Here is an 18,135-nt window from a genome sequence, read left to right as displayed (position 1 = left end):
CTAAAGAGTACTGAAAGTGGATTATCCAACATGTGTGGAAGCAGCCATTATCTTTTTGACCCATGGCGTTTTGAACAAGGTATTTAGTGACTTCAGGTACCTGTTTGGGCATTGTGTTCTGATTCCAAACTGTCTGAAAGAATGGAGGATGTTTAGTTTTCTGGGGGTGTACTCTATAGTTCTTATTCAAAGTGCCAGCTTTGGGTACAGCTTCAACAATTTCCCTTAAAAAGTTAACAGTGACACTTGGGATATGAAATGTCTGCTCTTTGAGACATGGTATGGGGGGGGGCAAACATATCATAATGGAAAAGTTTTTAAAAACCCTTTCACCACACAATGCATATTATCGGCAACCATCAGCATGTGACAAATACACCACAGATCACGTCACCAATCAGGAAGATGATAAGCGAAACATTTGGTCTAAGATAGCTTCACATATACAAACTGGGTGGAAGAGTACATGAGCATGTGTATGAGGGAAAGACACATCTTGAAAATAACAAAAGGAATCCAACAGATGAAACAAAATGCAGGGGAAAACGTAACAGTTACAACTGTGTAGAAGAAAAATTTAATTCCTGATACTTTTCAAACCTTAATCTCTCTCAAGGATTATTCATTCAAATGGATGAGCAAACCTAATTGCCTAATTTATTTGTGAAACATTTTCCCTTGAAAAAGACTAGTGTTCAGAATCCAATGAGAATTACCTATTGTCCCTCACAATTTCATCAGGGAAGCCTACCTCACACTTTGGGAAGCCTGATCCTAAGTGATTATAGACTTCTAAATGCAAATGAAGAAAACTCGTCACTCTCACCCTTACCTTTCTTGCCTCTCCAGAGGTATTTTTATTTATTTATTTATTTCCCATTTGTATTCCGCCCTCCCCGCAAGCGGGCTCAGGGCAGATAACAACATATTAAAATACAATTAAACTGAATTAGGTAACTGAATTAACTGGAGAAAATAATTATTATTGTTACAGAGGGCAATATGAGTCAAAATTTACACACAGGGAACAGACCATTGGACATTTTATATAGTCCAAGTACAATCACACTAAATGTTTCTTGATCTATGCGCACCAAAGTTCACAACAACTATGTGTGTTCCTCAGACTATACAGATCCCAGTGAAGGAAAGACAGTATCTTATTGGTAGACAGGATAGGTGAAAAACAGTTAAAAATTGAGCACTGCTAATGGAAGGAACTTGGTGTAAAGGACAGAGAAATGTGTGATATTTTGTTTCCTTTGTTATTATAGTCACGCTTATGAGCATTTCTAGTTTTGCTTCAAAATATTTTTACATCCTCATTGTAAAAATACACAATTACAGTTATTTCAGTTAGGGTTGCCAGGACACTCCTAAGGGCAGGTGATGTCTTACCCTCCAACTCCCATTTCCTACCACTGCTCTGAGCAACAGGTGAAAAATAATTTTTAAAATTGTCCATTGGCCTGACAGTCATTGACAGAATTGCCATAAAGTTTCTGGCAATTCTGATACCACAGAGTTTCCACTGATTCTGAAAGAGGTGTGATATCACTTCTGGGTTTTCCTGGAAGTGACATCATGGTGTTGCCAGCAGCTGCCCCCCAATGCCCCCAGTTCCTGTTCTCCTGCTAGTTGCCAGGCATGGCCTGGTCACCTAATTGCATTATATTACATTACACAATTACATTAGAATATATAATCATTTGAATTACTGACTAATGATTAGTGGCTGAGGCTGCAATCCTAAATACACTTTCTTGGGATTAACCCCCTTTGAATAACATGGAACACTTACTTTCTATAGACTTGCTCAGGGTTGCTTCCTAAGGAATACCAGTGCAATACTAAGAACAATCTACTGAGAATAAGCTCCATAATAGAATTTACTAGGATTCTGAGTAGACATATTGCTTAGGATTGCTCTCTGCATTATGAATCAGGAAGTCCATGAAGCTAAACATTACCTCAGACATGAACTCACAAGTTGACCTTAGGCAAGCTACTGTCTCTCCATGTTTCTGATATAATATGTCGATAATGATACTGAATTACCATACAGGATGTTGTAAGACCATGGGACCAATCCTAAACAGGTCTACTCAGAAGCATGCTATTCAGTTGGGCTTACTCCCAGGAAAATATCCTTAGCAGTTTACTGCAGCCTAATATATGTAAAGCACTCTGAATACTTAAGTTATACACACACATATTAAGTATTAAATATTATTACATACATATTACATCGAAAATAAAATAGGGATAGATGATAAATAGACAGAAAGAAAGACAGGAATTGTATTCATCATTACATTTTGAGAGAAATTTGATTGCTTTGCCACTGAGATGCAGCAGAACCCAGTAACGATTTGCAAATTTCCCCATTTATAGTGATCCCAAAAAAGGATTCCCTGCAAGTAGCATGGGGTGTGTGAGAGAAAGAGGGAGAGAGAGACAACATGGTTGAGTTGACTGTTGCAGGTTTAGTTTCTTCTTGACGTTATTTTAGTGACTGTAAATGACATTTTGATATGATTTTAATGCTGTGAAATGCATTGAGGGCATATGCAGAGAAGGCAACAGTTACATAAACAAACTTTATTTCTGATCTTAGAATCTTGGCAAGCATTATGAGAATTCCATCAAATTACATAATCAAAGAAATATAAATTATTTCTGTGTCTTATTCCTGTATCCAAGCTGACTGATCATTTACCATGTCTGAGTAATGAAAACCTTTGCTAAATAGGTTTTTTAATGTAGTCCACAATGAATTCTTAATATAAGTCAACATTTACAGGATTCTATAAAATCAACATATACCAATTTGCTATCTTTGCAAAAACTCATCATTTCTCAACATAACCAAAGCAAACAGACTATTTGCTCCAATTTTATTTTCTGTCCCAGGTATATTTGTCTGTCATTCCAATGTTGTCCTTGCATTTTTTCACAAAAATGACTGTTATACACATCATTCTTCCCATATATAGTCCTTTTCAACAACTGTTTAAAGCAAATGAAAAGCTAAGGACAGCAGAATTGTCAGAAATCGAATTATAATTAGTAGGTTTATTTTTACTGTGTCTTGAAACAAGACACTGCTATTTGATTACCCATTTCCAATATCTATTTTCTACTCAAGACAAGGTCTTTTAATAGTTTTTCCTTTCAGCAGTAACAAATTACAAATTACAAAGATACAATTGTGTGAAGTTTCTAAATACCGGCACTGTTTGTTATGGTCTTTATTGTTTATGCTTTTTACATACTATTTTTATGGCAGTGGTTGCCACTTCAAAGAGTAGTACCAATAGAAACATTAGGTGGACCAAAGGAATCACTAATAAGATTCTAACAACGAAGGAAAAGCCTGACTTATAGAAAAGCTTTGGGTGCGGCTGAAGCTCAGAAATATCTTTGTTCTCAAGTACAGTGGCTGCAGTGGACCATAATTTGAATGTGCGTCCATGCCAGTCTGGATAGGAGAGACAGCACTCACCACTCAGGGCTGAACAACTTTGGAATACTGTGACACCTAAAAACACACCACTGAAGCATTGTATTATCTTTATATTATTGTATATAATTGTATTATTGTATTATCTTTATATAGCTTCTTTTTAAAAGGAAAAAATACTAATAAAATAGGTTGTCTTAGGAGAATTGTATTGTCAAAGTTCAGTATTAGCAGGCCTACAATCTTTTAAAAGGCAAGCTCCCCACCCCCAGTGGCTTTTAAAACTGTAAGTTTTGTCCCTGCCACAGAAAGCTCATTCTCTTATAGTTTCAGTACGTAACTGCCATTAACGTTAATGAAAGGTTTGTGTATATATCAGGGGAAGAATGAACCCCAGAAAATCTAACAACAATAAGGATCTGTGTCTTTTGAAATTCATTATACAGTGCACAATTAGGAGCTGTCTGACCATGAAGTTAAGTGTTCATAATAGATATGTGTTTTCAGGCTTGCCTCCTCACATAATTCTACCAGTGTCTTATAATAGGTTTTCTTATTATAACATGCAAATTACTGCTAAAGACAAAACTATTTTTTCTAATAGACTGATCTGATATATGTCAGATACTGACATATGTGCACTAATGATTCATATGCCAGTGGTCTAACCAAATTTAACAAGAGCCTGTTCATAAGTGAACGCTCTCCTGCAAGGACAAATGCCTCCATAGTTCAAGCCTTTTTAAAATCAATCAGATTACCCCCTCAGTAAAATCTGGGCATTCAGTGTTGGTAAAAAGAAAATGTACCCATATCTGCTTTTTCAGCCTAATTAGGATTTATAGCTAGAACTGTCCCCTGCACTTTCAGAAAAAAAATCCCATTTAAGGATACTTACAGATCTAACCTCACATTAGAGTTGAAGATTAGGATTGAGGAGGTTTGGGTTCAAACTCCTGCTCAGCCATGAAGCCCACTGGGTAATTTTTGGGCCAACCATTCTTTTTTAGCTTAACCTAGTTTACAAAATTGTTGTGAAGAGTAAATGGAGGAGGGCCTCTGAAAGCTAGTAGAGGCTGCCAGAAAATGACCCCCCCCGCCCCCGCAGATCCCTCCACATACAACCAATCTTAAAAGAATGCATTAATTTTATTAATTTTACTCAGTCATCCACTTTTATTCTAATGCCTTAAATTCTTCAATAAAACCAATATTAATAAAAGAGTTAAATGGTTACTGAGAAATTAAAAGCTGGCATAATATGCTGAATTAGCTATATTGTCCATGGGAAAAAAACAGAAAGACAGGGAGTTTCCACATGGGTATGGTGTAGTTTGTAGTGGCAAAAAGCGGCAGGACTCTAATCTGGAGAACTGGGTTTGATTCCCCACTCCTCCACTTGAAGTCAGCTGGGTGACCTTGGGTCAGTCACAGCTTCTCAGAGCTCTTTCAGCCCCACCCACCTCACAGGGTGATTGAAGTGAGATGATAACACACTTTGTAAACCGCATTTACAAAGTGTTAAGTTGCCCTAAAGGCAGTATATAAATCAAATGTTGTCACAATCATCATCATCATCATCATCATCATCATCATTATATGTGTTGTTTCCTCATTGCTGTCATGACTGCTGATACAGCACAGTGGCAATGGGGCTTCCACATGGCAGATTTCCCTGCAGTTTCCCTGCCCCAGTTCCCAGCAGGTACCACTCTCACCCCCAAGGAACAGTGGGGCTTTTGCAATGTTTTTAGAAAACTGGCATTAGAATATTATTATAATATTCTAACAATAGATGTAACAGGTTCTTTGAACACCCAGCTTTCATTTTTTTTTAAAAAAAGTCTCTAGCCTCTTCCATTGTGAAGATATGCCTTTCCTCTTATATCTCCAGACAAGAAGGGGCTAGAAATTCACTTTTTTAAAATGGTAGCTGGGAATTCAGCAAAACTGTTTCATGCATTCTAGTGTTTTAAAATAAATAGATGAATAAATAATTCCTTAGTGGAAGGGAGGAAATGGTTACCATAGGAATTTTCCTATCCACACAGCAGCCACTCAGGCTTTGCTGTGATCTTTCCCAACACTTTGGAGCAAAACAGGTTGGAGAAAGATCAGTGATAAGTTGGAGAAACCCCTGGAGTTGCACGACTGCACTACAATGCTGTGGGAAAGCAGGGAAAAAAACACATGCTTAACAACACTGAATTTGGGCTGGACAACCTATGTGGAAATGGTCAAAGACTTTTAAATCTGACTGCAAATAAATTCATTCATTCATTCATTCACTTTTAAATCTCCAGTTCAAACATGAGAAAGAGAAGTGTGGGATTTTTACCCATTCCCTTTATGGCCGGATCTCCAACCTTGTTGAGCCTCTGAGTACTTCTGGAATTCTGCAAAAAAGTGTCATGGTTGCCATCACAAAATGTTGTGTTATTCCAAGCCAAATGTCCTCTGACAACAGAGGCAACTACTTCTAAATGGGTGCTCCCAGCAGACACAAAGCTGCTATCCCCGGGCCTCTTCAGAAGCACCTCCAGAAATAAGAAGGCAGAGAAAAGCTGGGATCAGCACTTTGCTTTAGGGAAAGAGATGCTAGCCAGTATTAGCTCACACGGCTGTGACCCACCTGCTAAGGATGAGCTCATTTCACTACTATGGTATTTGGCAAAAGACAAGAAACCATGATGAATCCTTCATTTTGGAAGATATCCTAATCCTGAAAACAACAGGGCTTTTTGAAAATTAGATTTTTGTCGGACTGAGATTCAAGGAACAGATTATTTCAGTGCTCAAAGGATGGGGTGATTGTCTATCTGCAGTAGGTGATCTGCGGTGTGGCTTGGCTCAATTTTCTTTTGTTCAAAGCCACAAAATACAAAAGGCTTTGATAAGGCTCTCTGTTTGTCCTCATTCTCTAAAAGATCATCCTCATGATTACCAAACTACTGAAAACCTTAAAGATAATACATTTACTTCATAGATTAGCTCCCACTTCATCAGGCGGTAGGTATATAATCTTGGGCAAGGAAGGAAAAATGTAGATAGTGGGGTCAAAAAGCAAGGAAACATGATCTAGTCAGTATCCATAAAAACACAAATGCATCAAACAAAGTATAGCATCCATTCTCATAATATCTCACATTGCCTTATTTTCTTGGCATTGATAAACCAAAGACAACTGAGGGCAATATATGCAAGATTCAGATGTGACTGATTTGAACCAGTTTTCCTGTAAAGAAACAAACATTATTTTGCATACCTCTACTAGTTTTGACACAGTAATGTAGCATTAGGAAATTATCTCTCATTTGCCTAATCCATGACACAAGATTGTTGTGATGATAAATCAATGAAACATATTCATTCCTTAAAAAACGTAAATAGGTTTGATCCCTGCCTTTGCCAAAACCAATAGCAGGACTCAGCTTGATCTCAAAGGATTTGTCAAGTTCATTCGGTTTCTATTTTAATTCTTTGGTAAGGAGTTGTATAAATACAAAAGATATGGAAGACACAGCACACATACCCCAGGACGATGTTCAAAATAAGCCAGCCTTGACTTGGTTAAAACAAAGTATCGTACTTTAAAGTTGGAAGGAGAGGTCCTTCTCTTTTGCTGGGACCTTTTGATCAGCTCTTCTTCAAGAAGAATGCAGTTATTCATTGTTCAGCAGGTAATGACAGTATTCCAGGACAGAAAGGCCCCTGCCCCGGTACCTGACCATCACATATGTATTCAGGAAAGTGAAAACAAAAAGACTGTTGAATCTTACAAAAATGGATTCAAAAGCAGCGTAGGTGCTTTATCTTTCCATCTGTCATCCAGACAGAGTTGTTCAGCTTCCTTTCTGATGTCAAAAACGGTAACCACATCCTTTCAAACACTGACATCTAAATAGTGCATGCTACATTATGATATATGGCAAATGAACTAAGAAAAAAAGGAAAAGCATCCTTAATGTATAGTCTTGAGACATTCTTGAAATAAAAAACTGCGGAGCAATTGAATCTGGTTATTCATTACCTAACAAATACAGAAAAAAGAAACACAAGTGTTTCCACATCCTGTTTCCACATTGTTTACAGATAAATACAAAAAGCCTGTTGTTTCATTTATAAGACACCTCTGGTATGACTACAAAGACAGTAGGGATAGAAGTCTTGTGTTCAAGCACTCAAAATTTCACTCACTCTATATAGTTCGTTTTTAAGATATTAACATCTGTTTAACAATTTTCCTCTTTTTGATCATTGTAAGCATATGTTGGTGAAGAACATCTTGTTTTATTGACAAATAATATTCCCTAATCAGATGGTTGAGGAAACTGATGGCCATTGTACATTGTAAAAAAGATATTATCCAAAAGAGAACAATGGGCATGATTTATAACTGTTATCTATGTACATTTAGGGGGAGGGGGTGAGCATGTGTGGAATTAGGCAACACATCATACATCTTCCTGCATATGGTTAAGAAAGGTTAAGTCATTCATTTTCATTACGTCACTGTTTCTTTTGCAAATTATATTTGAAAAATTTATTTTTTCCTTTATTTTTAAATAGTTTAAATGGTTTAGCTGAAATGTGGAAATCATCAACCCCAAAATTGAGTATTTCAGTAACTTTTGCTTTGACTCTTTATTTTTAAAAATTATTTATGTTATTATTGTCCACATTTTTCACTGAGACAAGGCAGATTACACAGTTGGAGTCAGTACAGTCACTTTCAAAGACATTTCAATAAACAATGTAATTGGCAATATAAGTGCAAATTTGCAAAGCTTTAAAACTGGCAGGAATCAAATACAGAGTTGAAGAAATGCAACAGAGCTTAAGCATATTAAACAAAAACTATCCTATACGATCATACTTACAGCAACAGAACGTACATAGAAGTAAAGTCTATAGTTCCTATCCCTTTACTTATGCCTATCTTTGGGACCACTTCCCTACAGTGTTAATCTTCACCAATGTACAGAATCTTATGACAACTATAAGGCATACATAACATATACGAATTACTTCCATAAACCAATTTCATAAACTAAAGAGAACAGAAGTATCCTTCTCAAACCAGGATCAGTGCTGCTCTCTACAGTGTAAGGGAGGCATAACATAAATTATACTTTGTTACTGGACTTTTAATCTAAGACAGTAGTATCTGTCTGAATTTCTTATAGCAACTATTTATATTAATAACAGATGATATTGTCCTGTAGATGGCATCTAGATTTATCCCACAGCTATCTCAAATCAAATTCATGGCTTCACTTGGGAGGCCTTGGGTAAATCACCGTCTCCTTGCCTTAAGGTTGCATCAAAGGTTGTTTTTCCTTATTTGCATCTAAAAAACCATTTCTCTTCAAATAGAGAATTGCAAAAAAACCATCTGATGCACGCACTTTTGCAACATTAGAAGCATCTACATGTTGGAGTACATATACTCGGCGGTTAGCAGAAGACATATTCAAACACAGACCTTTCAGATGTTATAACCATATGTGAAGGCGTGTGCGCATGTGCGCACTTCTGAGAGTAGGACAATTGGAAGAAGCTCTGCTCTAATAATATTTATAGGTCCCAGTGTGGTTAGTGGTTAATATCAGACTAGGGCCTGGAAAAACCCAGGTTCGAACATCCACTCTGCCCTGGAAGGTTGTTGGGTGAGCTTGAGCTTTAGAAACATACGCATGCGTGTTCTTTCTCTTGCGCAGGCGATGCGAAAAGACGAGACCAGAGAAAGGATAGGTGAGTGAATATTACGGAGGCTCTGATTGGCAGCAAGAGCAACCAATCAGAGGCAACTGACATGGGCCAGAGTTTCCTCTGTCGATTGTTCCTTCTCCTTCCGGCTTGCTTTCTATGATCCCAAAGCCAATAGGGAGGTGAGAGATTAGAGAGGGGCGCCGGAAGTGTCTCTGTGCCGGTGGCTAGCGAGCAGGGGAGAGGAGCTGGACGCTGAGCGGAAGCCGCTGTCGCGTTAGCCGTGCGTGGGTTCAGGTGAGGGCGTTTTCCGTTTCGTTTTTTGGGTCTGCTGTTCTTTGTGCGGGTCTTCAGCGAAAAGCAGAAGAAGCCTCTCCTTCCCTTTCATATTTTTGGTTTTAAAACCTTATAACGGTAATTCTAGAACAGTAGCTGTGTTAAGCTGTTATAGTTCTAAGGAGTTTTATGGTCCCTTAAACAATAATAAAAAGCTTATTCCAGCATAAGCTTTCATAGTTAACAGCCTGCTTCTTCGTATGCAAAAAGTGGATTCTCGCTGTGCAGGCATTTTATATATAGCATAGTCGGAAAGCCATGAAACGCAGAGCGTGCAGGGTGACACGCAGTTATGTGAACTTTGAATCCGGCCCCCCCCCTCCCAAACGCTAGCGATATTAAGATAGTCAACACGTATAATGAATGGGGAATCCCAGGTTTTGTTAAGATAATTAACACCTGTATTTTACACGGCACAGGTTTTAAATTCCACAGGAATGGTTAGATAACCAGTTGTGAATTGAAGGGTTGTTTGTATTTCTTCCAATAATTTTATAATGTCTCATTTTTGTATTTCCAATGACCCTGCTCCAAAGGAAAACAGAGAGGGAAGCAAACTCAAATCATTCCATGAGTCAAGGTTCAGTATATTTTGGACACACAAGATGGAAGTATTTCTTCTGTTAGAGGGATTAGTTAAATAATGTAGTGGAGCCAATTTACTTAGTTGCCTTTAAAATGAGATTAACACCAGATTGGTGTAATGGTTACAGTGTTGGACTAGGATCTTGGCTACCCAGGTTTGAACCCCCAATCTTCCTTGGAAACTTGCTGGTTTACCTTAAATTAGTCGTGTTTTCTTTGCCTAATCCACCTCACTGTGTTGTTGTTGTTAAAATAAAACAGAGGAGAACAATCCCACTAGAGATCAAACAGCATATGTACAGATCTTCTCTTCTATTTTGTCAATTCTCCACTGTTATTTCTTCCAACAATATTCTTAAAGTTCAATTATTTCTTTCCAGGAATCTTCAATAACAAGTTCAGAAAAGTCATACAACGTTTTTTGGAAGCACACTGCTAGTAGTTTCTTTCCTGCAACAGGCACAGCTAGAGTTCGGGCGGGGGGGCATAAAAGGTAAAGGTAGTCCTCTGTGCAAGCACCAAGTCATTACTGACCCATGGGGGGATGTCACATCACAACGTTTTCTTGGCAGACTTTTTGCCATGGGGTGGTTTGCCATTGCCTTCCCCAGTAATCTACACTTTACCCCCAGGAAACTGGATACTCACTTTACCGACCTCGGAAGGATGGAAGGCTGAGTCAGTTTTGAGCTGTCTGTCTGAACCTGGCTTCTGCCAGGATCGAACTCAGGTTGTGAGCAGAGCTTGGGCTGCAGTACTGCAGCTTACCACTCTGCGCCACGAGGCTCCCCATGGGGTGGTGGTGGTGGGGATATTGAGCATGTTTTTGAGTGCAGTGAAAGGTCATACCTTGCAATGATAAGATCTAGTATACATGGCCAGTGGTCTATGTGAACTGAGTGCAGGTTAGCACATACCCATAATCTGCAAAACACTGGAATTCTGAGTTAGATACACAGTTTACCAGAAACACAGACGAGTAAAAGCAGGAATAGTTCTTGGAAAGTAAAGTATGGAACCAACTCTTATCTCTTCTGTTCTCATTCCAATTCTTTTCTCTGTCTGGCTTCTTCTTAGGCATGTCTTTGGCTTTCTCTTTTTCTCCTTAAAACTGTTAATCTAGTAACCTATTCATATCCATAGTGCCTGTTGATGTCAAGACATCCTTAATTTCAGTGTTTACTGGAACTGAAGGATTCAGCTACTGGGGAACCTGTGTAACATTCTGATTCCCACCCCAACCCCAGACTCTGGCATTTTTTTTTTTAGCTATATTCTCTACTTCCAACTATGCTCAAAACAGGTTTCAGTGTAAAATCCGTAAAACACAATAATGAAACATAAAATCACATCTAAAACACACATAGCTCTAGTCCAGCAGCAAATAACTCTTTCCAAAATTCAAAGTTAATTTCCAAGGAGACATAATTTAGTCAGAAAGAGCTCAAAGAAATAAAACAGCTTTGTGTAGTTTAAAGAACCTTCTCTGAAGGTCAAAATTGGATGATATCATGGTCATGGGCCCACAGCAGGCCCTTGTGGCATTTTAAATGGCCAAATTTGTCTATAAAATGGCATCTGTGGCCAGGGGTAGGACCTGTGACCACTGTAACATTTAGTTTGGTGCTGATTTGCTGTTTCCTGGGGCAGGTGTCACCATTTCAAAGGCAAATAGATCACCTATAAACAGCACTTCCAAAATCAGCTGATGGGCCAACTGCAGATGTCAAGCAGGTCTATATTGAAATAGGCTGTGAAATTTCTCCCAGGTTTGTCTGACCCTCACATATAAAGTGCCATGGCATCATACTGTGTTCAAACAGGCATAAGAATTCCCAGGAGACAAAACAATTCCAAGTTTCAGGCATGATATTGACTGAATGTGCCTTTGCCCATCCCTGTTAAAAAATTGTTTCCTAGCCAAAGGAAAAGCTGTGCATGTAATAGGATGTCCAAATCTGTCATCAGATAGCTTTCTGTGGCAATAATGCTACAACCAAACTGGTGATTTTTGTGAATATGGAAATTGTTGATATACCTGTTTTTCAGAATGTAGTAGCTTCCTGTGTAAGCAATACCAACTGTACAAAAATATTCACTGTTGTTGTTGTTGAGATAAAAGGAAATGTCCAAATGACCAAGCTGTGTTCTTGCCAAACTAGGTTTTTGGTTGGGTAATCGAAGGTGGTTTAATTTTGTATATTGCCTTCTTCCAGTTCTTACTGTTATATGCATTATACATGCTAGACTGATGGATGAATCACTGTCATTCTGAGATCTACAGAATCAAGTAATCCTAAATTTACAAATATGGCAATACCATCCCATTCAGAGTTAATCTCAGTTCCCATGAGCCTTTGGAAATCCTTGCCTGTCCTCCTGCCAAATGCTTACTTGCAAAGACAAGGTTCATCTTGCCACATGGTGAGAATAAAAATCTTACCAAGGCTGGAAAGGCTCATTTCTACAATTCACCTGTTGTTTATGACCATCTCAACATTTTTCTCTTTAAACTGTCAGCGCAGAACAGTGAGAGCACACGTGCTGTGTTTGCTTTTAAACTCTCTCCTGTGTAGCAGTGGAAGACAGGCTCTTGTACTTACAGCTTGGAGCAATATGTGCTGCAATAGGATGAAGATTGTTTGGAATGGCATCATGTATTGAGGTGAAGCTGTGTTGTTGGAAAAATAACCCAGGGTTTTTACTGAGAAATTCTTAATTTTGCTGTAAACATTTGAAAACATACTGTTGAAGACTCTGCCACCTGTTAAATATAACTATATGATATTTTGAAATCAATGATGCCTAACCAAATTTGGTTTTCATATACAGTTTCTGACAATAACTTCATTTATCTAAACATTTTCAGGTAAGTATTGCTTTTGGCTTTTAACACTAGGTGGCACAAATAGTAATTTCTGAGAATAGCCTCTCATTATTCCTATTAAAATGTTCTTCAGATGAACTTTCTAATATTGATGATAAAAGTGTGTGTAAATCCTGGCCCTGACAAATTTTCTTTGGATCTAGGAGGTTTTAGGATCAGGCTACTTTTTCAGCCTTCAGGATTTTGTAACTGAATGATCAAATTTTTTAATTCTTGCAGCCACTTTTCACAGCTTAAAAATCTGTTAACTTTATGACAAATATTGGAGTATGTAAATAAATATGGAGTTAATGCTGGTTCTCATACCAAAAAAAAACCCCTTGCTAACCCTTAAAATAATATCATCTTCTTTTCTTAAGTTCATTTCTTCTTTAAAAAACCCTCTTTAACTAAATATTGGAGCTAACATAGAAAGCAGTTGGTTAGGAAATAAATTCATCTACTGAATAGTGTAAAATTTACATATACACAAGATGGATAAACAAGCAATAGAAAGAACTTCATGCACATTTATTTTATGACATACAAGTGAATATAATACTCTGATTCCAAATGATAAAATTAGTTTGGTACTTCTTGCAAAAATCACTGAGACATGCTGCAATAAAATAATTTTCAAACACACTACAGGAGCTACGGTGAGGTTTCTGAGCACTGTGGTGACCAAGATGTGCAGAGCTTGCATTAGTCATTGTGCCACATAGATCTAAAAGAAAAAGACATTTTGTTCTGTTTTCCACATCTTCCCTGCATAGCACCTGTCTTAATATATGGGCCCTGTTTGAGAGGAAAGCCTCTCAAATGAGTGTTTTAATGAGTGTTTTAAACAAATAAGTCATAATGTTAGCTAATGTGGGCTGTAAACTAAAATTCTGTTTATTTGTTCAGCTGCTACTTCAATCTGCCACAATGGGTGAACCTCAGCAAGTGAGTGCCCTTCCTCCTCCTCCAATGCAGTATATTAAAGAATATACAGATGAAAATATTCGGAAAGGTGTGGCCCCTAAGCCTCCTCCACCTATTAAAGATAGCTACATGATGTTTGGGAACCAGTTCCAGTGTGATGACCTCATTATTCGACCCTTGGAAAGCCAAGGCATTGACCGTTTGCATCCCATGCAGTTTGACCATAAGAAGGAACTGAGGAAACTCAACATGTCTATCTTGGTCAATTTCTTGGACCTCTTGGATATATTGATAAGGAGCCCTGGCAATATAAAACGGGAGGAGAAGCTGGAAGACTTAAAACTGCTGTTTGTTCACGTGCATCATCTGATAAATGAATATCGGCCTCACCAAGCCAGAGAAACACTGAGAGTCATGATGGAAGTGCAAAAACGTCAGCGTCTGGAGACAGCAGAGAGATTCCAAAAACATTTAGAGCGTGTTGGTGAAATGATCCAGAACTGCCTGGCCTCTTTACCTGATGATCTGCCCCATTCAGATGGAGGGATGAGAATAAAAACTGAACCCATGGACACAGAGGACAACAACAGCAGTTGCACTGGGCAGAAAGAGCAGCAGAGAGCAAGCTCCAGCATCAAGAAGGATCAGGTTCTGGATAAAGATGCTTCCATGTGCATGATTATTGATGAAATGACATGAAAAGTAGGGATTGATGTTCCTTTTATGTCACTGTAGTAAGACTTTGAGAGTAAGACTGAAACTGATGCTAATGATTTTGATTTTTTTTCCTTCTATGCTGCCTTTTTATAGCAATAAGCAATCATGGAACACAGTCTGTAAGAGACAATAAACCCAAATGATGTTTTTGTAGCTTTTCAATATGTGCTTTGTTTTTTTAAAATTTGGCTTTAAAGAAAAGAAAAAGTGTAATTGCTTATTGTTCTACTGGGGAAAAATTGCGGTGTGTCCATTGTTCAGTGGTTCTGAAGCATCACTGGTCATTCCTCTGCTTTCATTGTTGCTCATTTTACTCATGCATGTGGGAAGTGCTTTAATGAATTTGGAACTTAGCTGATGTTTCTTTGTTTTAAGCAAGGTCAAAACAGACTTGCAATATTGCAGAAGTTATATCTGTATATATATACTTATGCATAATTGCAGCAATGGATCTGTAATTTCAGTTATAGAGCAGCCAAGTATGTGTTCTATGGATTTGGGTACATGAGCTGGCAGCAACAGTGCTTCAGTCACATATGAAGATTTTGGTGTTTATGTTGAACTGTTTATTTATAAATTAAATATTGGTTGGTTGTTGACAGGAGGGTATTTAAAAATTAATTCTATTTTGATGCAAATCTGTCTTGAGTGCTTAGTGTGTTTTCACACCAATCTAGCTTGGCCTCTTACAAGATGACCATCTACATATAATCAACCCACTCCTGTTGTGTGAAGAAGCATCTGCTGTACTGCTTACCTTGGGAACAAGAAAATTGACTTAATACATTTATGATGCAACCCTATGGAGTGTTACTCCAGACCAGGCCCACTGCTTTCATTATGCTTACTAGCAAATGACATAGGGTTGCACTGTTAACGGCAGAATTTGGCAGTAAAACCAGACAAAAGTGAGTGGAATGTTATAGTTTTGCTTTTGAGTCAGCAGTGATCTAATGGAAATGTTGCTTTACTGAAGTTGCTACTGTTAATTTTCCTGTGCCCAGGCAGATTTTTTTAAAAAAAATCCTTTAAGATCATAACACTTTTTGACAGCTATACCTATGATGTATGTGTTTTTTACATGAAAGGCTTAAAACTGGGTTTGATTGGAAAGGCTTTGTGTTAATATAAGTGCATTAAATTTCTACAAACTTCAGTTGCTAACTTGCCATTCTTGTGCAGTTAGGGATTCTTTCATACATTTTATTGACTTAACATTAAGGTTGATGTACATTTTCTTTTGATGCCAACTCATGACAGAGAATCCAAGTATTTTCACTCAAATTTGATAGTAAGTTTTCTTACAGTGTGTTGGCTACACTTAGAAACTTTAATAGGTGAGACAGATCCCAGATGAAGCATAACTCTTGTTTCTGTACATCTTGCAAATATCCATAAGGATATCTTATAGCTAAAAATACAATTTTAATTTTTTTTCTATAATTTAATCAAGCTATACAAAAAAAGTATGTTTCTAAATAACCTTTTCCACTCATGTAACAATGAATGTGTGTATGTCCAGCATGTACATGCATACATATGTTTGTAAGAAAGAGCTGCGGGTATAGGGCTAGAAATCAGCAAGGAGCTGTGTATGTATAACAAATATACAGTCACATTTAATAAATCAACAGTCCTCTTAATCACTAAAGATCCAGTATTGAAGGTGTACAATATACATAATTACAATAAACACTCATCCAAAAGGGAAACCGCGTCCCTCACCAGTTCAGTGTCCAATATGTCGATTCCAAAATGTTCAAAGGCTAAATGATTCAGTTCACTGAGGCAATGGACCAAACCGGTCCAAATGGTGAGGTGCCAAAGAACAATCCGTGTTGGGAGGCAGTGTTACAATCCACAAAGGAAGATGCCTGATGGAAAGGCGGTGGGTGAAATGCAGAAACAGAGTTCCACAAACCGGGTTCTCCGCCGCCTTACAAGGCTCCGGATTCAGATCTTGTTTCGCGGAAAATCCACTTCATCGGGACGGTATGCATCACACCACAATTACAAGTCCCCAATCTTCTGTGTGTCCTGAGTTCTTCTGCCTAGCTTCAACGCACATGGAGAGCGGTGGACTGCTCATATGTGCTTCATTCAAGAGCATCTGAAGCTGTCCAACCACTATTCCAAAAAAATAAATAAATAGGTATTGTCCAAAAAAGGCAGATTAGATATTGTCCTGATTGCCCAGGTTAATAGTGTCCAGTTCTTCTTCAGGAGGTACCAGATGGCTGGTTCCTTCAAGATCTCAAATACACATCTCTCTATAATGACATTTTCATCACTCAGCTGATAAGGCTGAGGTGTCTTTCCTGGCTGGCCATTCACCAAGAAGCAAGGGTTAAGAGGGGCACCTCACATGTTGCTGACATCTTTTCTTAATACATTGGGGAACATTGCTCATGCTTTTGTCACTTTCCAGCACATATCCTATGTAGCATGTTTATCTGCCTCTGTCTGGTAAAAATGGTTGGGTCAGCAAATATATAAATGTCATTCTCTTCTTGAAATCAACAATGCACAGTTTCCCGTTTTTATGAGGATGTGACTGCAGCAAGGTCTGAAAAGCAGCTGTGAAACTAATAAAAATGTGTCAGGGCTCTGCTGCAGGAAGAGGCTTGGGTGGTGCTGTCCACTGAGCGTGGTAAGACTATCATGTGAACAAATGCTGGCTAGCTTTTTTCCTATTATTTACTGAGACTAATGGGATGGATTATCACTTCCTTGTTTTACCAAGTTACAAAAAAAGGTTTGCCAATTTAGTTTCTCTTGGTTAACAAATCTCAATTACCAACAGAGTATTTAGCACTATTAATTCATCATTTATGAAAATAGGGTATTAATAAAATTAGTGAAAATGAGAGCCATTGCCAATGGCATTGGTGTGAATTATATGTGTTAACTTGAAACAAAATCATCAAAGGTGTTACCAGCTTTTCTGCTTAATGTCTCTCAATTCCCTTCCTTGTTGAGGTCCTTGTCCCCCAAGACATTTTTTCCATGTGATTCCCAATATCACTAGTATTGCCTTGCCAGTGGTCAAGAGGGAAACCTCTCTTTTCTTTGTCCTTAGAACATTTTATGGTATTCAGTCTTAAGAGGTTATCTGCCCACTAATAAATATTTTTTCTTGCTAGCGCTTAAAAATCTGATCATCTTTAAATATCTTCTCAACATTATCTATATTGGGTGTAAATTTTATGTATGATTGCCCCAAAAGAAGTTTTTAGTACTCATAATAAAGCTTTGGAATTTTAAAAAATTCAGCTTCATATTCAGAGATAATTTTACCCATATTAGTTTTTTGTTACCAGGTAACTAGTGCTTTCTGAAAATGTAATTCCAGCAATTACTTGAAAAATCCTCCAGTATACCTTGCCACAAGTTTGACACATTTTTAAAATACTGTCAGCAAAATAGGGAAATGCAAAGTGAAGCAAAGTCTAACTAAATATTAGAAAAAATTACTGACTGACAAGCCAACCATACTAAACCATCAACAAACTCTGAGTATGTATTCAAATTT

General features: G+C 37.8%; 2 protein-coding genes across 3 annotated transcripts in view; one reads left to right on the top strand and one right to left on the bottom strand.

The window, feature by feature from the left end:
• The window catches only part of ITK (IL2 inducible T cell kinase), a 56,297-nt gene extending 49,093 nt beyond the window's left edge, over nucleotides 1–7,204 (bottom strand). For both annotated transcript variants that reach the window (XR_008596913.1, XM_054978411.1), the window contains exon 1: nucleotides 6,996–7,204. Coding sequence is in view for 1 of the 2 variants with exons in the window: in XM_054978411.1 (XP_054834386.1) it covers nucleotides 6,996–7,133 (138 nt within the window). In the remaining variant the exon portion in view is untranslated. The remainder of the gene's footprint in view (nucleotides 1–6,995) is intronic.
• A 2,145-nt stretch (nucleotides 7,205–9,349) lies between these two features.
• On the top strand, nucleotides 9,350–15,759 carry MED7 (mediator complex subunit 7). The gene is made up of 2 exons (XM_054977286.1): nucleotides 9,350–9,469; nucleotides 13,869–15,759. Exon 2 carries the CDS (start codon nucleotides 13,890–13,892, stop codon nucleotides 14,583–14,585), a length of 696 nt encoding a protein of 231 aa, XP_054833261.1. The 5' UTR covers nucleotides 9,350–9,469; nucleotides 13,869–13,889; the 3' UTR covers nucleotides 14,586–15,759.
• The last annotated feature ends 2,376 nt before the right edge of the window (nucleotides 15,760–18,135 follow it).

Source organism: Eublepharis macularius, chromosome 4, assembly GCF_028583425.1.
Source record: "Eublepharis macularius isolate TG4126 chromosome 4, MPM_Emac_v1.0, whole genome shotgun sequence".
NCBI lineage: Eukaryota > Metazoa > Chordata > Lepidosauria > Squamata > Eublepharidae > Eublepharis > Eublepharis macularius.
This window is presented reverse-complemented; position numbering and strand designations above follow the sequence as displayed.